This window comes from Streptopelia decaocto (assembly GCF_964273445.1).
Source record: "Streptopelia decaocto genome assembly, contig: HAP1_SCAFFOLD_107, whole genome shotgun sequence".
In the NCBI taxonomy this organism is placed as follows: domain Eukaryota; kingdom Metazoa; phylum Chordata; class Aves; order Columbiformes; family Columbidae; genus Streptopelia; species Streptopelia decaocto.
The window spans coordinates 120,091-146,884 of record NW_028116065.1 but is presented as its reverse complement, the minus strand read 5'-3'; the positions used below and the strand labels follow the sequence as shown (position 1 = coordinate 146,884).

At 51.3% G+C, this 26,794-nt stretch overlaps 1 protein-coding gene and 1 long non-coding RNA gene across 2 annotated transcripts in view; both read right to left on the bottom strand.

The window, feature by feature from the left end:
* LOC309452413 (olfactory receptor 14A16-like) overlaps positions 1-26,513 on the bottom strand; it is a gene marked incomplete at both ends in the record, with an annotated part of 95,832 nt that extends 69,319 nt beyond the window's left edge. The window contains 2 exons of the mRNA XM_082077041.1: positions 24,284-25,015; positions 26,454-26,513. Coding sequence (XP_081933167.1) covers positions 24,284-25,015; positions 26,454-26,513 — 792 coding nt within the window. The remainder of the gene's footprint in view (positions 1-24,283; positions 25,016-26,453) is intronic.
* On the bottom strand, positions 5,236-6,000 carry LOC309452402. The gene is made up of 3 exons (XR_014186542.1): positions 5,943-6,000; positions 5,594-5,748; positions 5,236-5,280 (listed from the first exon to the last, which is right to left on the bottom strand). It is a non-coding gene; the product is annotated as an uncharacterized lncRNA (long non-coding RNA).
* Positions 26,514-26,794: the final 281 nt, after the last annotated feature.

Sequence of the window (26,794 nt, the reverse complement as noted above, 5' to 3'; positions counted from 1 at the left end):
TCCCCGAGAGCAACAAGGGTGGGGCCGTCTCAGGACTTCTGCCTCTGTCATTTGTTGTAGGTCGCGTTTCTTTCTGTAAATAGGTTTACCTTTCTATTTTTTTTCTGTAAAGATATTTATTCATGTTTTTTCAGACCTGCGCTCTTTGTCTTTTTCTGGTATTGGCCGAGTTGTGGTTTCCGCTTGCTCTGGGTTCCTGGGGCTGGAGGTGGCTGGGGGTGCTGGCACGGCCGTCCCGGGGACAGGGGGTCCCTGTGCACAGAGGGCTCCCACTTGCAGTACTCACGGCACTGGGCACCTGTGGGGTTGGCTCATGGGCTGCTGGAAAGCGGTGTCCCCAACAGCAAAGCTGCCACCAGCAACAAGTGAGCTCTTCCGTGACCAAGACCTGCATGGATACCATCAGAAGAAATACAGAAGGGCTCGTGGGCAACGGGGAGGTCACCTTGGGCGTAGTGACCATGAAATGATGGAGTTTTCTGTTCTTGGAGAAGTTAGTAGGGTGCTCAGCAGAACTTCCACCTTGCACTTCCCAAGGGCAGACTTTGCCCTGTTCAGGAGGCTGCTTGGCAGAGTCCCTTGGGAAGCAGTCCTGAAGGACAAAGCAGCCCAGGAAAACTGGTCTCTCTTCCAGAAGGAAATCTTAGAGGCACAGGAGCACGCTGTCCCTGTCTGTCTAAAGATGAGACGGCAGGGAAGAAGTTCCGGCCCGGCTGAATAGAGGACTGCAGCTGGAACTTGGGAATAAAGGGAGAATTTATAAACTTTGCAAGGAGGGGCAGGCTGCTCAAGAGGAATACAAGAATGCCACAAAGTTAGGCAGGGAGAAAATTAGGCCAAAGACCAACTAGAGCTGAGCCTGGGCACCACTGCGAAAGGTAACAAGAAATGTTTCTATAAATATATGAGCAACAAAAGGAGGGCTAAAGGGAATCTCCATCCCCTGAGGGGTACGGGCGGAAACACAGCGACAGAAGACGAGGGCAAGGCTGAAGTACTAAATGCCTTCTTTGCTTCAGTCTTTAGGAGTCAGAGTGGTGGTGCTCCAGGTACCCAGCCCCCTGAGCCAGGAGACAGGCTCGGGGTGCAGAATGAAGCCACAATAAGCCAAGGGGGAATGGTTAGCGACCTGCTACACCACTTGCACACCCACGAGTCTATGGGGCCAGATGGGATACGCCCAAGGGTGCTGAGGGAGCTGGCCAAGGTGATCACTAAGCCACTTCGCACTATCTATCAGCAATCCTGGTTAACTGGGGAGGTCCCAGTTCACCGGGAGTTGGCTAATGTGACGCCCATCCACAAGAAGAGCTGGAAGGAGGATCCAGGGAACTACAGACCTGTCAGTCTGGTCTTGGTGCCAGGGAAGGTCATGGAGCAGAACATCCTGAGTGATATCACACAGCACATACAAGAAAACCATGTGATCAGGCCCACTCAACATGGGTTTGTGAAAGGCAGGTCTCGCTTCACCAACCTGATGTCCTCCTACAACCACGTGACCCACCTAGTAGATGAGGGAAAGGCCGTGGATGTTGTGTAATTAGACTGCAGTAAAGCCTTTGACACCCTATCCCACAGCATCTCCTGGAGAAGCTGGCAGCTCCTGGCCTGCATGGCTGTATTCTTGGGCAGGTAAAGAACTTCTCCCCAAGTAGCAAGAGACAAGACAAGAGGAAATGGCCTCACATTGCGCCAGGGGAGGTTAAGATGGGATATTAGGAAAAAATTCTTCGTGGTGAGGGTGGTGAAGCAGTCTGTTCTTTCTAAAGCAGGAAGGGACAGAGCCAATGTCTCTGTGCTGCAAGTTCCTACTACAGCTTTCAACTTTCTGACTTTCTGCAGAGCTTAGAAACTGTCCCGGTTTTGTGAAAAGCAAGACCAGTTCTCTTTTAGTGATTTTTCTTTCATCTATGTTCTTCTAGGTGGCTGTACTTTTCTGAGTTTTAGCCTGCACATTTTTCCTAGGATGCTGTACTCGGTGCTGATAAGAGACCAAAGGAATGCTGAAGAAGCTCATGTTTAGATTTATGACTATGTTAGCTAAGAAAGTCTGATAAGTTGGGAGTAACATCCCATGCAAACTGCCTGAATGCAGCACTGGGTTGTGGTTCCTTTAACCAATGTCCCCATGCCCATTCCTCATGGCGTGGGACATCTCTGATGAGTGCAGAGCAGGGTGACACACCACAGGGCTGAGGTGCCTCCCATCCCTTGGGAGTGGCAACAGGAGGCCAGAGGGACACTGTGACTCCTGCCTCTGTGTGTAAAAGGGACAGACTCTGTCTCTGAACATCCCTGGGTGCAGAAGGAGCCCAGGATGTCAGCTCAGATGTGGGTGCCTGACAGACCCGGACATTTCTGTGTGTGACTCCAGGAACAAACCCCACTGGGCCAGTGAGATTCATCTCAGCTGCCCTGGACAGCCTCATTGCAAGTGCTCCTGTCTGCTCCGTCACCCTTGCCCATGATGCCAGGCTGTGCTCTCTAAAGTGCCACAGCAATCAGAGAGGTTCTGGGATCCTTGGAAAAGGCAGACACCCAACCCAACTTCAAGAAGGGCTCTTTATTAAAATCCAGCCATTTTTCCACAAGCAGAGCTGCTCCTCCACCTGGGTCAGCGACGCCAGCAGCACAGGGCTTGCAGGGCCCATCGTGATCGTGGCTGCTCCCTTGGACTGCTCAGGATTGCAATGGTCTGAGCAGCAAGGGAGCGGATGAAGGGTTTACTGTCCTTCTCCAAGGGCCGAAGGGCTGCAACAGAAAGAAGCAGAACCCAGATGATCTCCCACATCTGCAGAGACACCCAGGCATCCCCTCCTCCTGACCAAGCTCCCTACTCACCGCTGCAGATCTCAGCCAGCTTCTCCTCCTCCCTTCGGTCCCTCAGGGGCCGCGCAGCCAGCCCTGCGCACAGAGTTCCATCAGACCCCTGTTCCCTCCCCCTCATCAGAGCTGGCCCCAGGGGATACCCCAGAGCCGACATAGCGGGACTGAGCAAGGCAGCCACCAGGCCACCTGTGTGGGCAGGGCCGGGAGGGGAGGCCAAGGCCCTGCCCGGGGCAGCCGGGGCTCTGGCAGGCACAGGGCTGCTCCTTGTGCCAGGGCAGCGGTGGGGACTGGGGCCAGGCTGCCAAGAGAAGAACCCTGGGGACTGTGACTCACCGATGAACCTCACGGCCGCCTCTCGCAAGCTGGCCTGAGCATCCCTCAGGTATGGCAGGCTCTGACTCAAGAGCTCTTGAGCCCTGCTCCTGTTCTGCTCCAGCTGGAGAGAGCACAAGGGTGTGAGCATGTCACTGTCTGCACCCCACCCCGAGCTGGCTGGACCAGTCCCTCCTCCCAGTAACCCAGGTTTCCCTTTCCCCGCAGGCCACTCCTGCCCCCCAGCCAGTAGCCCTGTTGGGCTGAGGCTGAGACAGACACAGGCAGAGTGGTCCCAGGGCTGCTGAGAGCCCTCCTTCCCGCCGGGCGTGGGGCAGAGGGAAGAGCCCTTGGGGGTTCTGTTCTTGAGGACAGGCAACAAGGATGCAGCTCGGGGCTGCAGCAGGGCGGGCGAGGCGCATCTGCAGAGCCTACAGCACAGACATGTGGGGCAGCCCTCAGTCAGCCTGGGCCTTCGTTGTTCTCACCAAGCTCTCTCCAATCCTCCATGTCTGCTGAGTCTGCACGAGGTGTTTGAGCTGCTTCCATTTCAGGAGCTCTGCTGCACCAAGGAGGGCTTCCCTGGCGGCCTGCGGAACAGCAGAAGATGGGACATGGCACCCACGGTCTGCATAAGGAGACCTGGCGTTCTCCCATTCTTGGCTTTGTTCCTGGAACACCTGCCCTTTGGGGGCAGCGACATGCCCTGGCCCAAACATCTGGGGCTCTCTTGGGCACAGCCCTGGGGGACAGGGACTGAGGCTCAAAGCTCGAGACCCAGCACCTGCAGGGACAGCTGAGGAGCCCGTAGGGATGCGCCTGTTCAGGCCTCGGTGGCCACAGGCTGCTGCTGAGCCCTGTGAGACCAGCTATGGCAGGTGGTGGAAATGGCCTTGGCAGCTTCTCTACTGCTACTCGTGCTGGGTCTGTGCTCAGCGTGGAAATCTGTACCTTGGCCACGTTGTTGCTCTGGTCACTCAAACGAAAGAAGAGGGGGAGCAGTGCATGGTACACGTAGCTCTTAATCCTCTTCTTGTCGTGCCCCATCACTGACTGCACCCGCTCTCTGAAGAGGCGGATGGAGAGCGCTCGCAGCTGGCTGGACTCCTGGGAGGAAGGAGGAAAGCCGGACTTCAATCCCAGCAGCTCTCTGCCCATGGTGAGCAGGGGCAGTATCGGGGCTGATGTGAGGGGAGATGCTCCAGGGTCAGGTTGTGCAGCAGGGAGCCGTGCTGGGCTGCAAAGCCCAGAAGCCATCCCACAAGAGCCCAGGGGAGCAGAGCCTGCTCCCAGTGCTGCCCACGGGGCTGGGCTGAAGGGCAGCTGTCACTGCAGCTGCCCATCCCCAGGGCTCAGTCTCCGTCATCAGCCTTACATCGTCAAAGAGGGACAGGAGCTTTTCCTCCAGCTGCTCGACAATAGGGCTGGCCTCCTCCCTCTTCAGGTGACCCATCACGCTGCGGAAGAATGTCAGGACCTTCTTCTTGATTTCTGTGTTGCCGTAGTCGAGCAACTCCACAACTTGTGGCAGGAGGGACTGTATTTTTCTTGCCTGTATGAAAAACAGTTTCCTTTTTGTGAAAGGGTCAAAGACCACCCTGGCAAAATGCCAGTCACTGAGCACCAGCCTCCTGTCCGGCTTCCTGGCAGGTGGTGGCACAGGAATCTCTGTGGCAGCCTCCTGGCAGGTGGTGGCCACGGGCACACCCATGGAGATGTGGGAGAACAGGGCCGGGGCAGGGAGGGAAGAAAAGTAATGACTCCCTGTGCTCTGCTCAGCCGTCCCCTTTTCCCACAGGCCCCCCTGGGCAGATGGCCTAGAGAGCCTCCATGCCTGGAAAGCTCCCCAGACAGCCATCAGGCCCCAGCACAGCAGGGAGGGCATTTGGAGCTCTCACGCACTGCCTGACCCCCAGCCGAGGCCCAGCCACCGCCTCAACTGCTGCCCCACCCCCAGCTGCCAACATGGCTCCCCTTGAAGCTGCCCTGCTCACCATCTCATGTCTTTCTGACCCCCTGATAAGGCCTTCAGGAAACATGGAGTCTATGACCAGGAGTCTTTTACGCAAGTTTTTTAAGATCTTCTTCAGAGGCCGTGGCGTGGAGATCATCACCTTCCACATGTCTAGGGCAGTGCTGCAAGAGAGCGCTCTGTCAGCAGGGCAGCCTGGGCCACAGCAGCGTGTCCGGCTCCGTGCTGCAGGACGCCTGGGATGCCCTGGGCAGCAGCAGAGGCTGAGCTGCTGCTCCTGTGGGGCTGGCAGGAGCGCAGTGGGGGGCTCTGGGCTGGCTTGCTCAGCTGTGGCTGCTGCGGGCCTGGCTGACCCCCAGCGCTGGAAAATGTGGTGGGATGGAGGGTCCTGCTCCTCGGGGGTGTCCTGCAGGATTCCTTGGCTCTGTGCCCCTCTCCCCACAGGGAACAAGCCCTCATGGCTTTTGGGGTCAGTACCTGTCTCCTGGTGGAGCGATCCTCAGCAGCGTTGTGAGCACCTTCCCAGGTCTCCTATCAGCCATGAGGAGAAGCAGGGACTCCACGCCCTGCCGGGCTGGTGCTGTGTTGATGCTGTCCAGGTTTTTGTGGATGCATCTCATGATCTTTGGCAGCTGGAGGAGACACAGGTGAGGATGGCGCTGCCACTGGAGTGCAGCCATTTCCTCAGCTGTCCTTTCCATCCCTCTCTGCCACCTTCATGTGGCTTCAGTTTCCTGAGACACCAGGGATTGGGAGGGAGGGATGGAGGGAGGTACAAGGCCTGACAGGGCTGAAAGGCAGGGCAATCCAGCCACAGGCCACTTACATCCACCAGCCAGAAGTCAGGGAATTCCATGACTATGTCCAGCAAGTCTGTTGCATGCTTCTTGTTAAAGGTGCTGGTGTCTCTCATCACCTCGATGAACGCAAGGACGATGTCTGTCCTCTCAGAAGTTCTCAGGTATCTTGCACAGGACTGTGGGAGGAAGGAAAGAAAGAAAGGAAGTGAAGCCAAATCACACCCAGTGCCCTGATGCCGCTGCTTAGCCGGGCAGTGCCAGCAACCCTGCAGAGACACAAAACAGTGCTGCGGCAGTGCCCGCAGCAAAGCTGGCAGCAGGGGTGGCAGTGACTGCACACGGAGGATGAGAAGAGAGGCCCTGGGGTGAGGGAGGAGGAATGGACTTATGGGCACAGGGTGCTGGCCCTGCGATGAGCCAGGGCTTGCTGGTGGCCAGGAGGACTGGGGCTGCTGCTGGGACACTGGTGCCAAAGCCCTGAACCCAAGCGTGCGTCCAGGGCTGGCTCTGTGGGCAGTCAGGGCTTTGCAGGCCCGTGCCAGCCACAGCTCCCAAAGCAGCTGCCTGGGCAGCAGCCCCCGTGGGGAGAGCTGCAGGCTGCTCTGGGGTGCAGGGATGGGGAGACAGGCTGGCCGGAGGGTGCCTGGCTCCTTACCGCCAGTGTGGGGTGTCTGGATAGTGCAGAGCTCATCTTCTCAATCCTCCACACAGCCCTGTCCCGCACACATTCTCTCTCAGAGTTGGTGTATGTCAAGAGCATCTGGGAAGAGAGAAGCTGCTGGTGAGCTCTGGGAGCAGCCAGCGCTCCAGCAGAAGCAGCACCGCTCAACTCCTGGGCTGGACTCTGATGTCGACCAAAGCCTGTAGTGGGGTTCCTGCCCTCGGGTCCCTGGCAGGCTTGGAACAAATGCCCTGGGCCCGCCCTGTGGCCACGCAGGAAGGCAGATGCCACCCTCTGCGGCCACTGTGCTGCGGAAGAGCCTGGCGGGCAGCCCCTGGTTCCCCGGGGAGGTGGGCACCCTCCCGGCAGCGCTCTCTGCACGGCACGGGGTGGGACTGTCCACTCCAGAGCGGACACCCCGTCCCCAGGGTGAGGAACAGCCCTTGCGAAGCCCACTCTTTGCACACCCAGACCTGGAAGATATTCTGGAGCAGCTCACTGACTCTGGAGGCTGAAGAGCCAAGCACCAACGCCTGCAGCATGTTGTCCATGGCTTCCACGGTCTGCAAGAAGACAATGAGTTTTGGCCGTGTTTCCTGCCATCTGTTTCACACACGGGGGACTGATCTGAACTCTCAGTGCCAAGATGCAACTCCTGTGCTGATTTGCTGTGCCTGGGAGAGACTCAGGGGCAAATAATCTGCTACGGGCGGAGCAGCAATTGGCGCTGGATGTGGCCAGGCCAACTGTCAGCAGATGAAGGCATGAGGGTGTGAAAGCAGAGCTGAGACCAACCCTGCCTTGTCTTTCTGGTTATATATCAGCACGGGGTGAACAGGGAGCAGCCAGAGGGACTGTTGGGTCCTGTAGTTCACCAAGCACTTACTTTTAAGAAGAGATAACGGCCCATATCCTGCATTTTCTCTTCTGGAGGAAGCAAGAAGACACTAGAAAAGCAGGCTTGGAGGAGGCTTGCCTCCTTGCCCTCCAGCGCCCTCTCCACTGCGCTGCAAAGAGAGAGGAGCCAGTCACACTTTGGTATTTGGAGCAGTGCCTCGAGATCTCATGCAGGGGTCCCCGGGAGGGATGGGCAGGTACCTCAATTCGGCAATGGCAAGCATGGCGTTCCACCGCACCGCCGTGCGCAGTTTGTTCCTGGGCTCTTCTTCCAGCAGCACCTGCAGAGCACAGCCGGGATGGGACCTGGCAGCTGCCAGCACCCAGCGCCACCAGCACCTGGCCCTGCCCAGCGCTGTCCTCACAGGGTGCCGGGGGCATCGCCCCCTTCCCCAGAGATGCCACGTATCCCCTCACCTTGATATTCTCTGCCAGACCGTATCTCTGGCAGAAGAGATCTAGGCCCTGTGGAGGGCCGTGGCGCTTGCTGTTGTAGCACAGGTCACAAATGTTCTGAAGAAATGGAATCTTCTGGCTCTCCTCCTGGCAGCCAGGGGACAGAGAGACAAACAGGGAGTGTGAGATGGGGACACACGGCCAGTGGCACCACAGCATGGGGGTGCAGTGCCAATTAGCGCCCTGGGAGCAGCAGCTCTGCCCAGCCAGCACCCTCCAGCACCCGCAGCAGAGCCCCCGTCAGCAGACACGGGCTCAGCCGCCTTCCAAATGGCCATGGTTACCTTTTCTGGGCTGCTGACAAAGGACACGATGGAGTCCACGCGTGTCCTTTCGAATTGGTAGACAGGTAACCAGGCAGCATCTAATAAAGGAGGAGAGCAGGGAGGGCTGCAGAGAGGGTCTGCAGGCAGGCCAGAGCAGAGGAAGGAGATCTGCCCCATGTCCATCCCTGTGCCCGCTGCCCTGGCACGGTCTTCCCATGCGTGTCAGGGCTGCAGGGTGCCCGGCAGACGGGCTGCGATGCTGGAGCCAGGCAGGACGGGGAAAGCCCCCGGTGCAGCGGGTGAGGAACTCGCTTCAGACGGGCAGGAAAGGTCCCCGTCCCGCAGCACGGCTGCCTCCTGCCCGCCCAGCTGCCTCTCGCTGCCCGTGCCCTGCAGCAGGAGCTGGGTCCCCTCTGCCCGCAGAAGCTGTGCTGGGGCCGGCTCCCAGCTCCGAGCAGCCCTGGGCTTCAGGGAGCATAATCCCCACCCATGGAACCCCCTGCCAGTGTGAGGGAAACGTGATCCCGGTGTGGAGCAGAAAGCGATAGCTGGGCCCCACCCTGGCCAGACAATCAGGGCCCCTCACTCACCGATCTTCAGTGGCTGGACCACATCAACCTGGTTGGGGTCCAGTGGAGATCTGACCTCCTGGGGAGCCCCAACCTCCTCCTGCCAGGCCAACCTAGGTCGGCTGGGGGGTCTCTCTGCCATTTTGCAGACAAAGGCAAGGACTAGGGATGGGGAAGGCGGATGCTTCGGCAAAACGCCTTGGTGCTGCAGCTCTGCCAGAGGCAGCGATGGAAGGTGTGGGCTGCGCTCGTGTGCTCCTCGTTGGGGAAAGATGTGAGCTGCGCTCAGGAGCTCCTTGCTCCAAGTCTGCCAGGGGCAGCAGACAGTCTGCCGGGGGCAGCTAGAGCTAGGTTGTGGTTGGACTCGATGATCTTAAGTGTCTTTGGTCTCTTCCAACCAAAAAGATTCTCCGATTCTCTGAAAGACGTGGGCTACGCTCGGGGCTCTCGCCAGCTCCGTGCTCACACCCTGTCCCGTCACCGTCCTGTCGGACAGTGTGGGCTGGGCCCGCAGCTGCACTGAGCACGTGCAGGGCAGCGGGTGTCACCAAGTGAGGTCACAAAGGGCCCCACTGTGACCCTGCGCCTGGGGAGGGAGGCCAGGGTGTGCCCTTGGGAGGCACAGGCCAGCTCAGCCCTGGGCACCTGTCTGTTTCAAATTTCAATCCATTTCTAAAAGTTCCAGCACCCATTGTTCTGAGCACAGTCTATAACAGTCTGCTGCACCGCTCCATTTTCCCAGCAGCTGCTGCATGGTGGGGATGTCACAGACCTACTCAATGCCACGGTCCTTGCTCCAGGAGCATCCATCTATGAGGATGTTGTGGAAAGGAGTCCCGTTGTCTGGCTCAGTTCTCTCTGGGCTGCCAGGGGTGGCAGATGCACTCGATCCCCCAATCGCCCCCAGCCAAACCCGCAGCAGTTGGGTCCAGGCTCCAGAGGAGGGAAGGGCCTGAGCCGTAACCAGGTGTCCTGGTTTTGCTAAAAACCAAGTTTCTCTTTCAGTGAATTTTGCCTGTCAGCTAAAGCCTTCATATTAACTGCATTTTCCTGGAGAACCAGACACATGTTTTGGTAAACCTAGCAATGGAATGCAAACTTATTGATAAGCATGGATGGACATCTCGCGAGAGGGGCGACGAGAAACAAGTGACTAAGAAACTGACCAACTGTGTATAACATTCCATTCACGTGAATACTTCATATAAAAGTGGGAGATCACAAGGATCTCGTCCCTTTTCCTTCTGCTTATGGCCGACCTTAGGAGAGGATCTGGCTGGTCGTCTCTGAGAACTGAGGCCTAGTGAGAGACTGAATCCAGCTCCAGTTGGCTGCAGAGTCTAATCCAGGACTTTGGGTGCCGGCTCTGCAGTTGCTGAGACTTTCAAGATTGGTTTTGTATATTTTGTATTATTTTCTCTATTCTTATTAGTAGCATTAGTAAAACATCTTTAATTTTTCCAACTCTCTTCTCTCTGTCCTTCTTTCCCTCCCGATCGCCTGTCCTGAGTGGGAAGGGGGGAGAGGGAGGGGCAAAACGGGGGAAGTGGGGGGAAGAGGAGGTTAACAATACATCTGCCAGGGTTTTATTGTCACCCCGCAATCTTAACCCTCGACAGATAATTGGCGCCCAACGTGGGGCCAGAGAAAGGCGTAAATTTGAAGATTTTTGGCTTTTCTACTGCTCTGACGTACCTTTCAGTTTTCTTGGCACGGTGCCAACTCATAGAGTTGTGATACTCGCGCGTCTGTTTGCTTCGGACATTATTTAGTGGTATTAAGGCAAAGTGAATTACATTGATTTAAAGATGTTATGGCATAAGTTGTATCAGTTGTTTTCTACATTGTGCTCACTGATTCCATATCTGTGTTGGGCTTTCTTTTTAAATCGGAGTATTCATTATATAACAACAAGGAACTGGACAATGATCATGATGATACTGTGTGGTTTGTCACTGGTTTATTTCATTGTACTGCAGCCGCTAATGAATTTCTACTCGCTTCTGCTTTACCTTGAAAAGCCTCCAGGAGAGATTAAAGAGCAGAACGGCTCTGTGTTTGATAATTGGTCAAGCGAATCTTTAGAAAGGCTGACTAACAATACTTTCGCACCCAATACTTGGCGCCCAATTATCTGTCCAGGGTTAAGATTGCGGGGTGACAATAAAACCCTGGCAGATGTATTGTTAACCTCCTCTTCCCCCCCCACTTCCCCCTTTTTGCCCCCCCCTCTCCCCCCTTCCCACTCAGGACAGGCGATTGGGAGGGAAAGAAGGACAGAGAGAAGAGAGTTGGAAAAAATTAAAGATGTTTTACTAATGCTACTAATAAGAATAGAGAAAATAATACAAAATATACAAAACCAATCTTGAAAGTCTCAGCAACTGCAGAGCCGGCACCCAAAGTCCTGGATTAGACTCTGCAGCCAACTGGAGCTGGATTCAGTCTCTCACTAGGCCTCAGTTCTCAGAGACGACCAGCCAGATCCTCTCCTAAGGTCGGCCATAAGCAGAAGGAAAAGGGACAAGATCCTCGTGATCTCCCACTTTTATATGAAGTATTCACGTGAATGGAATGTTATACACAGTTGGTCAGTTTCTTGGTCACTTGTTTGTCGTCGCCCCTCTCGCGAGAGGTCCATCCATGCTTATCAATAAGTTTGCATTCCATTGCTATGTTTACCAAAACATGTGTCTGGTTCTCCAGGAAAATGCAGTTAATATGAAGGCTTTAGCTGACAGGCAAAATTCACTGAAAGAGAAACTTGGTTTTTAGCAAAACCAGGACATTCCACCCCTTATAATATGCCATTCACTGAATACTTAAACCTTATCAATACAATCTATCAACACAATCTAATTAATCATTACTACTATATATATATATACATATGTACATATATACACAGGAGTACTTAATTAGTGGACCATCCTTTAAGAAGTTCATTAAGTTCATTTTGTCACAACAGTATCCCAGGGCAGGAAAAATGGTACAAGTGCATCTCATGACCACTGTTTGTGGGTTAAAGACATCAACTTCGAGGAATTTGTCAGGCGCCACTCGAAGAAGATAGCTCTGGTTTCATCATCACTGTCTTGATCTGAAAAACACTTATTAAACACTGTTAGTGTGGCAATTCACATCCTGCAGTTCAGTATTGAATATTTTCACCTAAACTCAAATCCCCTTGAGGTACACACCGAACTTCTCCATCCTTAAGCATCACCCACCAGGTGCTGCCAGGTCCCTGGGCAAAAACAATCCCACGAATGGGTTTGCCTTTGCCTGAGGCAGGAGGAACCCAGACTGCCTTTCCTAACATGTTTTTCATGTGTACTACAGGGACTTTATCTCCTTCTACAGTCCGTAGAATTTCTGATTGGGCAGGCCCGGCTCGATTGGTTGATCCCCTGGTGTTGACCAACCAAGTGGCTTTTGCTAAATGTGAATCCCAGTTTTTAAAGGTTCCACGACCAACTGCCTTTAGTGTAGTTTTTAGCAAACCATTGTACCTTTCAATTTTCCCAGAGGCTGGTGCATGATATGGACTATGATATACCCACTCAATACCATGTTCTTTGGCCCAATTGTCTATAATACTGTTTTTGAAATGAGTACCATTGTCTGATTCAATTCTTTCTGGCGTACCGTGTCGCCAAAGGACTTGCTTTTCAAGGCCCAAGATAGTATTTCGGGCTGTAGCATGAGGTACAGCATATGTTTCCAACCATCCAGTGGTTGCTTCCACCATTGTAAGTACATAACGCTTACCTTGACGTGTTTGTGGAAGTGTAATATAATCAATCTGCCAAGCTTCTCCATACTTATACTTTAACCATCGCCCCCCATACCATACAGGCTTTAACCGTTTCGCTTGTTTGATTTCGGCGCAAGTTTCACATTTATGAATAACCTGTGAAATAGTGTCCATAGTTAAATCCACCCCTCGATCGCGAGCCCATTTATACGTTGCATCTCTACCTTGATGCCCTGAAGCATCATGGGCCCACCGAGCTAGGAAAAGTTCACCTTTATGTTGCCAGTCCAAGTCCACTTCAGCTGCTTTAATCTTAGCAGCTTGATCCGCTCGTTGATTGTTTAGATGTTCCTCGGTGGCTCGACTTTTAGGCACATGAGCATCTACATGACGAACTCTCACAGGCAGGCTCTCTAGCCGAGCAGCAATGTCTTGCCACAGTGTGGCAGCCCCAATGGGTTTACCTCTACGCTGCCAGTTGCTTTTCTTCCATTGCTGTAGCCACCCCCACAAGGCATTTGCTACCATCCATGAGTCAGTATAGAGATAAAGTATTGGCCACTTCTCTCGTTCAGCAATGTCCAAAGCCAGCTGGATGGCTTTCACTTCTGCAAACTGACTAGATTCACCTTGTCCTTCAGTGGCTTCTGTAACTTGTCGTGTGGGACTCCACACAGCAGCTTTCCACCTTCAATGTTTTCCTACTAGGCGACAGGATCCATCTGTGAACAGTGCATACTGCTTATCAGTCTCTGAAAGAGTATTATACGGTGGTGCTTCTTCAGCACGTTTTACTTCCTCCTCATCTGGAGACATCCCAAAGTCTTTGCTTTCTGGCCAGTCTGTAATCACTTCTAAGATCCCTGGGCGATTGGGATTTCCAATTCGAGCTCGTTGCATGATCAATGCAATCCATTTACTCCACGTAACTTCGGTCGCATGATGTGGAGAGGGAACCGTCCCTTTGAACATCCAGCTCAGCACCGGCAGTCGCGGTGCCAGGAGGAGCTGTGCTTCAGTACCGATCACTTCAGAAGCAGCTCGAACTCCTTCGTATGCTGCTAGTATCTCTTTTTCAGTTGGAGTATAGTTGGCCTCAGATCCTTTGTATCCTCGACTCCAAAAACCTAAGGGTCGACCTCGGGTTTCTCCTGGTGCTTTCTGCCAGAGGCTCCAGGTAAGTCCATTATCTCCGGCTGCGGTGTAGAGCACATTTTTAACATCTAGTCCAGTCCGAACTGGTCCAAGGGCCACCGCACGAGTTATCTCACGCTTCATTTGTTCAAAGGCTTGTCGTTGTTCAGGGCCCCACTCAAACTGGTTCTTTTTACGAGTCACTCGATAGAGAGGGCTCACAATCTGGCTGTAGTCAGGGATATGCATCCTCCAAAAACCTACAACGCCCAAGAAAGTCTGTGTCTCCTTTTTATTAGTAGGTGGAGACATTGCAGCAATTTTGTTGATCACATCCATTGGGATCTGACGACGGCCATCTTGCCATTTTATTCCTAAAAACTGGATCTCTCGTGCAGGTCCCTTGACCTTGCTTCGTTTTATGGCAAAACCAGCATCCAAAAGAATCTGAATTATTCTCTCACTTTTCTCGAAGACTTCTTTTGCTGTGTCGCCCCATACGATGATGTCATCAATATATTGCAAGTGTTCTGGAGCTTTACCTTGCTCCAGCATGGTCTGGATCAGTCCATGGCAGATGGTAGGACTGTGTTTCCACCCCTGGGGCAAGCGATTCCACGTGTACTGGATGCCTCTCCAGGTGAAAGCAAACTGCAGCCTGCACTCTGCTGCTACAGGAATAGAGAAAAATGCATTAGCAATGTCAATTGTAGCATACCACTTAGCTGCCTTTGACTCCAGTTCAAATTGCAGTTCTAGCATGTCAGGCACAGCAGCACTCAGTGGTGGCGTAACTTCATTCAGGCCACGATAGTCCACAGTTAGTCTCCACTCGTCACTAGACTTACGCACTGGCCAGATTGGGCTGTTAAAAGGTGAGCGAGTCTTACTGATCACACCCTGGCTTTCCAATCGACGGATCAACTTCTGGATAGGAATCAGAGAGTCTCGATTAGTGCGATATTGCTGGCGATGCACCGTCGTGGTAGCAATTGGCACCCGCTGATCGTCAACCATCAGCAGTCCTACAACAGAAGGATCATCTGAAAGACCAGGCAAATCAGACAACTGTTCAATTTTCTCAGTGTCCACAGCTGCTATACCAAATGCCCACCTATACCCTTTTGGGTCCTTAAAATACCCTCTCTTGAGGTAGTCTATGCCAAGGATGCACGGAGCATCTGGACCAGTCACAATGGGATGCCTTTGCCAGTTTTTTCCAGTTAGGCTCATTTCAGCCTCTACAACAGTCAGTTCCTGGGATCCCCCAGTCACTCCAACAATATTGATGGATTGCGTTCCTTTATAATTAGAAGGAATTATCGTGCACTGAGCACCAGTGTCCACTAAAGCTTTGTACTCCTGGGGGTGTGTTGTACCAGGCCATCGTATTTGTACAGTCCAATAAACTCTGTTATCCCTTTCCTCCACCTGGTTGGAGGCAGGGCACCTCTAATTTCTGTTTTGCACAGTCTCTGGGTGTGAATTAGAGGTTCCTTCAAGAGCATCAGAATCTCTTCTGCTCCTTTTGTAAACTGGAGCAGCCACCTTCCTAGGAGTTTTTCCTTTGATCTCACGTACTCGTGCTTGAAGTTCTGAGGTAGGTCTTCCATGCCACTTATTCATGTTTTCTCCTTGCTCATGTAGGAAGAACCACAGTGAACCTCTTTTTGTGGGCTGCCTCTGTCCTCTCTCTCAAGACTGGAAACGCCTTTTCCTAACAGCTGAAACATAGGTTTGTGCAGGTCGTGAATAGTATGTGTCTTCTCTGAGTTCTTTGATTTCTTGCAATAGCTTTTCAAACCGGTCATCAGATTTTTCACACAGTTTCTCTACAGCAGAGACACAAGCCCGTAGAGAACCAGCAAGGCTGTCCTCAAAGTTCCGGAGCTGCTCAATCACTTCAGTAATATCTTGTGCACCTCCAGCTGACCAGACCATTCCTGCCAATGACTGAGCATATGCAGGTGGTGCACTTTGTACAAATCTGCGCCACAGAGGTCGTGTACAATTGATTCTATCTGGGTCTGTCCCCTCTTGGCTGTTTGGTCCAAAATAGATGATCTCTCGCACAGCTAATTCTCTCAGGAACTGAATACCTCTCTCCATAGTATTCCAGTTCCCTAACTTGGATATACAATCTTCCTTGTAGGGAAATCTTACTTTCACAGCTGCCAGGAGTCGGGTCCAGAGAGTAGTGGCATTAGACTCTCTTGAAATTGCCCTATCAATGGTGGAATCTCTTGACAGAGATCCCAGCTGCCTGGCTTCACCCCCTTCCAATTCAATTGTTCCTGCCCCATTGTCCCAGCATCGGAGCAGCCAGGTTAAAATATTCTCTCCTTCATGACGACTAAAGTCTTTTCGCAGATCTCTCAGCTCACCTGGAGAAAAGGACCGAGTGGTGGTCACTTCATCTCCTCCCTGTCCTGATGATGATGGCCCTTGGGTTGATGTTGGCCCTGTGCCATCATCTGCTGCACGGGTAGTCTTTCTAGTGACTTTCTTACAACCGGCAACTGATGCTGATATGGGTTTACCATCATTTGATTCATTTCCAGAGTCTGAATGACTGTCACAGTGGTTACTGTGGTTACAGCAGCAACAGTGCCCAGTGTGTGAAGAAAGGGGGGCTGCCTTAGCCTGTGAGGCTGGAGAAGTAACCTTATCAGCATCGGCCTTGGTCTGCGTAGGAGCTGTACCTTCAGCGGCTGTTGGGGCGGCAGCAGCTGCAGCTTTTGCTGTTTTGCTCTTTCTCGAGCGGCTAGGAGAGCTTTTTGCTAAAGCTTCCGAAGACGCACCGCAAATCTCAGGACAACAAAGAGACGCAAACCTCCTGTTGAACGCCATTTCTCTTAACAGAAGCACAAACTGACACACGTTCAGCAAACCAGATAACACCATCACAGTTCTGTCAAAACTCCAAGGATATTCAAAATTCTCTAAAACATTTGCGAACTCTCCTAGCGAAAAAACGAAAGTATTGTTAGTCAGCCTTTCTAAAGATTCGCTCGACCAATTAGCAAACACAGAGCCGTTCTGCTCTTTAATCTCTCCTGGAGGCTTTTCAAGGTAAAGCAGAAGCGAGTAGAAATTCATTAGCGGCTGCAGTACAATGAAATAAACCAGTGACAAACCACACAGTATCATCATGATCTTTGTCCAGTTCCTTGTTGTTATATAATGAATACTTCGATTTAAAAAGAAAGCCCAACACAGATATGGAATCAGTGAGCACAATGTAGAAAACAACTGATACAACTTATGCCATAACATCTTTAAATCAGTGTAATTCACTTTGCCTTAATACCACTAAATAATGTCCGAAGCAAACAGACGCGCGAGTATCACAACTCTATGAGTTGGCACCGTGCCAAGAAAACTGAAAGGTACGTTAGAGCAGTAGAAAAGCCAAAAATCTTCAAATTTACCCCTTTTCTCGGGCCCCACGTTGGGCGCCAATTATCTGTCGAGGGTTAAGATTGCGGGGTGACAATAAAACCCTGGCAGATGTATTGTTAACCTCCTCTTCCCCCCACTTCCCGCGTTTTGCCCCTCCCTCTCCCCCCTTCCTACTCAGGACAGGCGATTGGGAGGGAAAGAAGAACAGAGAGAAGAGAGTTGGAAAAATTAAAGATGTTTTACTAACGCTACTAATAAGAATAGAGAAAATAATACAAAATATACAAAACCAATCTTGAAAGTCTCAGCAACTGCAGAGCCGGCACCCAAAGTCCTGGATTAGACTCTGCAACCAAGTGGAGCTGGATTCAGTCTCTCACTAGGCCTCAGTTCTCAGGGATGGCCAGGAAGATCCTCTCCTAAGGTTGGCCATAAGCAGAAGGGAAAAGGGAAGAGATCCTCGTGGTCTCCCACTTTTATATGAAGTATTCACGTGAATGGAATGTTATACACAGTTGGTCAGTTTCTTGGTCACTTGTTTGTCGTCGCCCCTCTCGCGAGATGTCCATCCATGCTTATCAATATGTTTGCATTCCATTGTTAGGTTTACCAAAACATGTGTCTGGTTCTCCAGGAAAATGCAGTTAATATGAAGGCTTTAGCTGACAGGCAAAATTCACTGAAAGAGAAACTTGTTTTTAGCAAAACCAGGACAGACACCAAGCTGGGAGGAGTGGCTGACACGCCAGAGGGCTGTGCTGCCATCCAGCGAGACCTGGACAAGCTGGAGAGTTGGGCGGGGAATAACCTAATGAAATTTAACAAGGGCAAGTGTAGAGTCCTGCATCTGGGCAGGAACAACCCCAGGTTCCAGTATAGGTTGGGAGATTACATATTAGAGAGCAGTGTAGGGGAAAGGGACCTGGGGGTCCTGGTGGACAACAGGATGACCATGAGCCAGCACTGTGCCCTTGTGGCCAGGAAGGCCAATGGCATCCTGGGGTGGATTACAAGGGGGGTGGTTAGTAGATCGAGAGAGGTCCTCCTTCCCCTCTACTCCGCCCTGGTGAGACCACATCTGGAATATTGTGTCCAGTTCTGGGCCCCTCAGTTCAAGAAGGACAGGGAACTGCTGGAGAGGGTCCAGCGTAGGGCAACGAAGATGATTAAGGGAGTGGAGCACCCCACTTATGAAGAAAGGCTGAGGGAGCTGGGTCTCTTTAGTTTGGAGAACAGGAGACTGAGGGGTGACCTTATTAATGTTTATAAATATATAAAGGTTGAGTGCCACGAGGATGGAGCCAGGCTCTTCTCAGTGCCGAACAATGATAGGACAAGGGGTAATGGGATCAAGCTGGAACACAAGAGGTTCCACTTAAATTTGAGAAAAAACTTCTTCTCAGTAAGGGTGACAGAGCACTGGAACAGGCTGCCCAGGGAGGTTGTGGAGTCTCCTTCTCTGGAGACATTCAAAACCTGCCTGGACATGTTCCTGTGCGACCTCACCTAGGCGTTCCTGCTCCAGCAGGGGGATTGGACTAGATGATCTTTTGAGGTCCCTTCCAATCCCAAACATACTGTGATACTGTGATACTGTGATTTTATTTCTCAGAGAACCATGGAACCTCCCTGATAGCCACAACTTTTCTGGGGTGTTTGAGAGATGTGTCACAGAGACACCAAGCCAGCTCCACCAGCAACTCTCTGCCCCTTCCCACACCAAAGGCTTTCTCTATATCCTGTCCTTGCAGGTGAGTTTCTGGAACACAGCAAATGCCATCCAGGTCTTCTGGGCCTGTTCAGAACACAACAGGAGGTCAACAACTCTGATGGTCTCTGTGTGAACCTCAAAGCTTTCCTGACATTTTTTCTCAGTGCTTTACTTCTGCTCAACCTTTCTGGTTCTTGGGCTGCAGGTTGAGCAGGGATGTGAAGATGGTGTAGAACAAAGGCTTTGTCAAACTGTCTCAGGAGTGCTGTTCTGGCATCATGCAGTCAAGCATGAGAGTGCTGTAGAAAACAGTGGCACTGGTGAGGTGAGAGGGCCAGGTGGAGAAGGTCTTCTGCCTGTCTGCACTGGGGTGAAGAGCAGCAATGCATTCACAGGATGCCCATGTGAATGGGAAGAGGAAAACTGGCTCTAAAATGCAGATTATGAAAACGTGAGTGCCACGGTATTACTGCAGGAAGTCTCCAGCAACATGGCAAAATCGCAGAAGTTATCAACTCCATTGAGGTCACAGAACTCTGTCTAGGGCAAGAATGAAATTATGAGAATAGAAATCCCCATAGCCAAGGTGCAGGTGCCTTCTGGAGACAGACCATCCAGTGCATGACTCTTCCATTCAGGTGGTTTCTTGAGGAAGTTACTCTCAACATTAAGTGACCTCGATACACTGTCCCACAAGTCTCCATGGCCTCCACAGCAATAACTGATGGCGTTTATGGTCATTCAGGTTCATCTCCCCCATCTCACAATGTGCATGCTCACATCTTGCCTCATTGAAAATTTGGACTTCTGATCTAGTCACTTGGTGTCCTTCCATGGAAGGAAGAACAATCTCTCTCAGCTGTGGTGAGAGGACAATGACCTACAAGGTGGTTGCAAGGGGCTGGTCTGTGACAATTGTCCTAGAGTAGGTGCCCCATGTTGTCCAGGAGCGTGGGGACAGACCAGACCCTGCTCTGCTGATCTTTCATGTCTCTCCCAGGAGGCCTGGCTGTGTGAGAACATTGCTGTGTGCCCCCACCATGCACACTCACTTCATCTTTTCACGGGTGGTTTCCTCTCTGGGGCATTTTCCAGCCCAGCTCCTCCCCAGCTCTCCCCACATCCTGCTCCCACTCAAGCCCAGCCCAGCCCAGCAGGAAAGCCCAGTCTGGGCAGGCCCTGTAGAGTGAGATGGAAGAAACAGGTCAGTGACAGTGTCTCTCTGGCTGCCATGCTCAGGATGTCCCGATGCCCGGCAGCCTTCAGCACCCTGTGCCAGCCCCGCTCCCCAGGACAACACCGAGTCCTGGCCCTGGGGCTCTTCAGGCAGCTCCTGCTGCCCCATGGACAGGGCAGCCTGCCCCAAACTGGCACCCACGGCAGAAAAGGGTTTCTCTTTCCGTGCCTGCACACACATGGTGCCCTGATCTTCTCCTGGGACATCCCATCTCCCCACAGAGCCTTTCCCCAAGGAGAGCACATCTGCACTGGCTTGGCCAGATGTTCCTGCACCCTGTTCCCACATTCCCCACAGCCCCCAAGCTGGGGCTTTTGCTCTGTGCAGTGAGTGAGCTGTGATGCCCAGGCTGTGGTGACTCTGCAGGGACATAGTGGTCAGGTTGAGAGACAGACCCAGCTGATGTTGGTCACTGTCACTGTGACGGCCTCCCACACGAGCTCTGAGGTGGCCATGGAGGGTGCTCAGAGCTGCCCTGCCTTATCCACCATCTGCCTGGGTGCTGGCCACCAACAACCCAAACCTGAACCACCAGCTCTAAGTCCCTTGAAAGCCAAACTGGGACCCTGATCTCATCCCACTGAGCCCACAGAAAACACAGAAAACAAAGCGTTTTGAGGGTCTATTCCTTAGGCATATTCTTGAGAGCAACTCTGGAAGAAGACCTAAGCCTTTGAGCACTGTGCTAAGGAGATCCCCTTGCTGATGGAGATGCTGTTCTGGAGGCAGCTCTGTCACAGAAGTGCCCATTGCCTGTCCCTGCCTGTGGTCACAGGACTGACACACAGCGGGACTGTAACCAAGGGTCAGGAGTGCTCAGATCTTACACCAACACAAGGGCTCGCAGGAGAGTGGGGAAGTGGAAGGAGAACAGCTCTGGAAAGGACAAGGCTGGTGCTCCCTGGCAGAGCTGCTGTGCTGAGACTGTTTCCCTTCAATAATTTCTTTAGTACTTCTCTAGCTTTGTTGGTCTGGCATGGGAGAGCTTCAGGTCTGTGCTGGTTTGACTGAAAAGGATTTTCCTCATGCAGTTAGAAACCTTCATTTTTCATATAAGCATGGTCATTATTTGGATTTAGTTTGAGAACAAGAGATAACAGCCCAGCACAGAGTTGATCTTTGTAATTGCTCTGGTCTGAGAGCCAAGGACACTCTGAGTGCTCTGCCCACAGGTGTGCAGCATCGAGGAAGTGGGGAGGGACGGGGCAGAGCTTGACTGACATCCAGGCTGACCAATGAGAGTGTTCCATCCCATTAGCCTCACGCTTCATCTTTAGGAGAGTTGGGATCTTCCAGCCTCTCTCTCTCAGGTGTTCTTGCTCTTGCGCTCTTTTATTTTTCTTGTGAGTTCTTCCTTAGTTTTTTTATAGGAGCCAGGGGAGTTCAGTTCAGGACGTTTGATTTGGCCTTTTGCCATTTTGGAGAGGCCTCTGCGCTTTTCTGCGTTTTTTCTCTCTTTGGGATCAGCTGTTGGGACCAGGGTGCTGCTTCCTGGGACTGGTTGTGTGCAGACAGAGTTTGTGAGGAATTGCATTGCGTAGCTTTTATCGCTATATTATATATATATTTACTAGTAGTGTATTAGTATTTTGTTATTTTATTAAACTCTGTTTACCTCAATCCAAGTTTCTCCTTTCTCTTTCGAGGGAAGGGGGTGAGTGAGTGTCTATCGTGGTTTTATTGCCAGCGCATTGAGTCTTTGCATTTTGGTTATTGATACTTGGGTGACCCAAGTGACACATGTGGAACTTGTCTGTCTTTCGGAGGGACACCAGTGCATTGGGCCTTTGCATTTTGGAAGCTTTGGTAACTTGGGTAACTTTAAAAAAGGGAAAAAGAAAAGAAAAAAAAAAAAAGAAAAAGAAAAAAGAAAAGTAAGGAAATTAGAGAAAAATGAGAAAACACTAAATAAAAGAGAAAAACAAGAAAACAGTAATTTGATAAAGGTACCTTTAATAACTTTGTTGTTGTTGCATTAGTAATTGTATCGTTGTTTGCGTCTTTAGTGATTTGTTGCTGTTGTTACTTGTGTCTTCGGTGCTTTTCCAGTCCAATACTTACGGTTAACCAATTGTCTGTTATTGTGATTGTGAAATAGGTAGTGGATAATCAACAGGAGGGATTCGGAAGGAATCCCCTCCCCGCCCCGGGTTGTATTTTGTGACGTTGGAAAGAGATTGTTTGACTCCCTGGGGAACAGCAACCAGGGAGAATCTGTTTGAACTTTGTAATCAATGGAGGCCACTGTAAATAATATGAATATGCTGCACAGATCTGGGTGGGTATACTTTGTGATGTGTAGTATAGTAATGCCTTATATGTAATATATCATAAGAAGTGTATTTTAAATCATATATTGCCTATTGCATAATGCATATTACACAATAAATGAGGATACATAGGCATTATATTTATCCCCTTCAGATCCGTCTGTTTTGACCCTTGAACAGGATAATCAGGGAAAGAGATTGAAACACTGTTGTATAGGGCAGATATTGGCAGGGAATATACAGGGAACTTAGATCAAAATTGTCCCTTGGTCGATCCAGGGTGGGATCATAACATTCTTAAATCTAACGACAGGCTGAATTGTTATTGACAGCGGATTTTATACAGGATTAGACACACTATACCTACAGCTATAAATACGCCAAAACTTTTTGAGATTAATCAGGATTGTAAGGAATCTCCAACTGGGTTTTTAAACCATCTCAAAGAGACATCTAGTTACAACAAATGATCGAAAAAAGGTTTAATCAGGTAATAGCTATGCAATTACATACTGCTATGGCTATGCACTTATTAAACACAAAGGGGAGATGTGGCAGTGTGCTAAGATCGGGCCTGTGAGAAACTGCGAGAGTTGACAGTGTGAGAACAAGCGCTAGTGGAAAAATACAAGAAGCAAGTACCGTATGCTATGTGAGACATCAAGGACAGAGGGACTGATACAGGATTGCTACATCAAGGACAGAGTGATAGCTTATGATAGACAAAAACTGGTTTTATGACAGTAACTTTGGTGGGAACACGAAATAGATCGCTTATGTAAAAACTCACTTGGCAAATCAGCAAATGCTTGAGCAAGAATCATAGCAAGTATAAATGCAGGCCTGAGTTTGTAATAAATGTCTCTCATTGCACCTTCCTGAGAGTCCGTGCCTCATTCACTGCACCCTCACTGGCTGTTTGTTGAAACACAAAGCCACGGGCTGATCCCGACTGCCTCTGGGTGACCTGCACCGCAGCACTGCCCTTCCACTGACGTTTCTTCCTCCTGATATCCAGAATGCACCTCCCAAGTTGTCCTTTTCAGTTATTATTTTTTCCCCTCTCTGGCCTCTTCCCACTACCATGGAAAGCTCGACTATCTCAGAAACTGCTCTGCAGGCAGGGACCCCAACCTGTCAGACTTCTTGTGGTCTTTAGCCTGACCGGAGAAAAGTAACCTCACCATGGACTCCTTATGCACCCATGGATGTTGGGAGACAGAGTGTTTCCCTTGTACACACAGATGCAGGAGTCACTGTGTCTCTCTGACCTCCTCCTGCCACTCCAGGAGGCTGGGAGGCACCTCAGCCCTGCCATTTGTCACCCTTCTCTGCACTTACATGAGATGCCCCATGGCATAAAGAATGGACATGGGAACTTCAGTTCCAGGAAGCACATCCCAGTGCTACACTCAGGTGGTTCCCCAAGGGATGTTCCTCTCAACATGAAATCACATCAAGACACTGTCTGTCCCACTAACCTTCATTGAACCCCAAAGAACAGCTGATGGTGTTTCTGCTCACTGGGGTTCATCACCTCAAAAGCACTTTGTGCATTTGTTTACATCTTGTTTACACAATGCAAACATGGATGTCTGACCTACTCATTAGTTGTGCTGCCAGGGAGGGACAAAGAACCTCTTCAAGCTTAAGTGAGAAGCCAGTGCTGGAAATGGTGGTTGTGAAAGGCCAGTCCATGATGATTGACCTGCAGCAGGTTCTCTAGGTGTCCAGTGGACATGGGCACAACCACTCAGTGAGAAAATGATTTACATTATATATGCTATGCAGAAGATTATGGGCAGTTTATTGCTTCATAAAACAGCCATTCATTAGTTGCTACACTGAATCCTTGATCTCCTTGTTCCTCATACTGTAGATGAGGAGGTTCACTGCTGGAGGCACCACTGAATACAGAACAGACACCACCAGATCCAGGAATGGGGAGGAGATGGAGGGGGGCTTCAGGTGGGAAAGTATGACAGTGCTGACAACCAGGGAGACCACGGCCAGGTGAGGGAGACACATGGAAAAGGCTTTGTGCCGTCCCTGCTCAGAGGGGATCCTCAGCACGGCCCTGAAGATCTCCACATAGGAGAAACAGATGAAATCAAAACAGCTGAATGCCACTGAGAAAGAAATCACAAGAACCCAGACTTCCCTGAGGTAGGTGTCCCAGCAGGAGAGCTTGAGGATCTGGGGTATTTCACAGAAGAACTGGCCCAGGGCATTGCCCTTACACAGCGGCAGTGAAAATGTATTGGCCGTGTGCAGCAGAGCATTGAGAAACCCAGTGGCCCAGGCAGCTGCTGCCATGTGGACACAAGCTCTGCTGCCCAGGAGGGTCCCGTAGTGCAGGGGTTTGCAGATGGCAACGTAGCGGTCGTACGACATGATGGTGAGAAGAAAAAACTCTGCTGAAGCTAAAAAGACAACCAGAAACACTTGGGTAGCACATCCTGTGTAGGAGATGGCCCTGGTGTTCCAGAGGGAATTGGCCATGGACTTGGGCACAGTGGTGGAGACGGAGCCCAGGTCGAGGAGGGCGAGGTTGAGCAGGAAGAAGTACATGGGGGTGTGCAGGTGCTGGTCCCAGGCTATGGTGGTGATGATGAGGCCGTTGCCCAGGAGGGCAGCCAGGTAGATGCCCAGGAAGAGCCAGAAGTGCAAGAGCTGCAGCTCCCGTGTGCCTGCGAACGGCAGGAGGAGGAACTGGGTGATGGAGCTGCTGTTGGACCTCTATGCATTGGGACTGTCCAAAGAGGAAAAGGTATAAATAAGTTAGGTAAGATTTCTCTGGGCAAAATACCTTCAATACTCATAAAAATCCCCTAATCACCTTGGCCCTTTCAGGAAGACTTTGGCAGGGGTCTTTCATGAGCTGTGGCTGGTGCTGGCTGATGGTGTCACTGGGAGCAGGGCCTCTGCTGTAGGCTCTGCAGGAGTCAGTACCGCCCTTCCACAATAGGTAAATAGGAACACAGGGTAATCTCAGTTTAAATCCACCCATGATATTGAAGAGCTTTTCAGCATTGCCACTCCCATTTCACCACACTGCAGAGCAGAACTGTGGGGACTTTGTTTTGTTTCTTCTGTTCCAGTTTTCCCACCACATCTGAGGGGTGTTTTTGAGGCAGAAATGCTATTTCTGCTGCATACCAGCTGACATCTTGAGGGTGCTAAGAGGCAAAGTGACTGTCAATGCAGAGTGAGGGCAGCTGGTCTGTCCTTCACTCCTGGTCTCAGCTGCCCTGGGCTGGTTTCTCCTTGATCTGGAGGATGAACACGTCCAGATGTTCCCCTGAGCAGAAACTGGCCACTGCTGAGAGCAGAGGAATCCGGTTTCCAAGGGCAGATCACCAAACTTCTCACCCCACCTCACTGTACCTAAGGAGGATCTCAGCTCTGCCCTTCCAGCCAGGGATACACATGGCTCATTGCAGCTGCCCACATACAGGTGATAAGCCGCACTGCCATGGCCCTAAAGCCAAAGCGTCTTCTCCATGGGACTGTGAGATAGCACAAGGATGTCATGGCAGAGCTGTTTGCTTCTAGAGGGCAGCCCACAGCTCAGCAGGAACCTCCAGGGAGAGTCAAATGTCCTAAATTTGGGCTGTCCTGAAAGGAGAATCCACTCATTTGCATTGCCCTGGACCTGCAAATTAGGAGACGACTTGACACTTTACTCTGATGGATACCTCTGCATGGCAGGACCCACAGGACTGGTCTCTGAACTGCAGCTTAACCTGAACCCCACCCCAGAAACTCCAGTGATGAGAACAAGGTGAGCAAAGACAGGAGAGGAAAAGGACAGAAATGCCACAGAGCTGCTGCAGATGGAGCCAGGGGACAGACAGACAGTTGGGTGCTTGGTAATTTCTCCACTGGTGAAAACTTGAGGCCTTGTGAGTGAGGATCAGGGGAAAGGCCAGTAAAGATGACATTGTGGTGGGAGATGAGAAACCTGCAGTCAGGGTGAGGAAGAGGACAGAGAGTCTTCTCTAAGGATCTGAATTAAGTCCCTGGGTATAGAAGCCTGAGTCTCCCTGGGGACTGCAATGCCCCTGCATTTTCTGGAATGGGAATATGGCAGCACACAAACAGTCCTGGTGGTTTCTGGAGTGTCTCAGGACATCTTAGCACAGCTGAAAGACTGGCCAACCAGGGTAATGCAAACCTGGATCTGACACTTCTGATCAAGGCAGAGCTGCTCAGTGATGTGAAAATTGTCTGTCATGGCCCTTAAACAGCAGAGTGCCACCTCTCAGGGTAGTGAGGAAGCAGAACAGAAGACTGCAGATTCTGGACATTAGAGGAGCAGATTTTGACCTATTCTGGGGAGTTGTAGTAGGGATTCAGTTGTCAGTAGCACCGAAGGGCAGCAGAGCTCAGCAGAGCTGGTCTTCAAGGACAGCATAATCCAAACAGAACATTTCTTTGTATAAATACAGAGGCAAAACCTAGAAGGGAATTCAAAATAATCATAACAAGCTGTTCCTACTTCAGGAATGCTTAAAG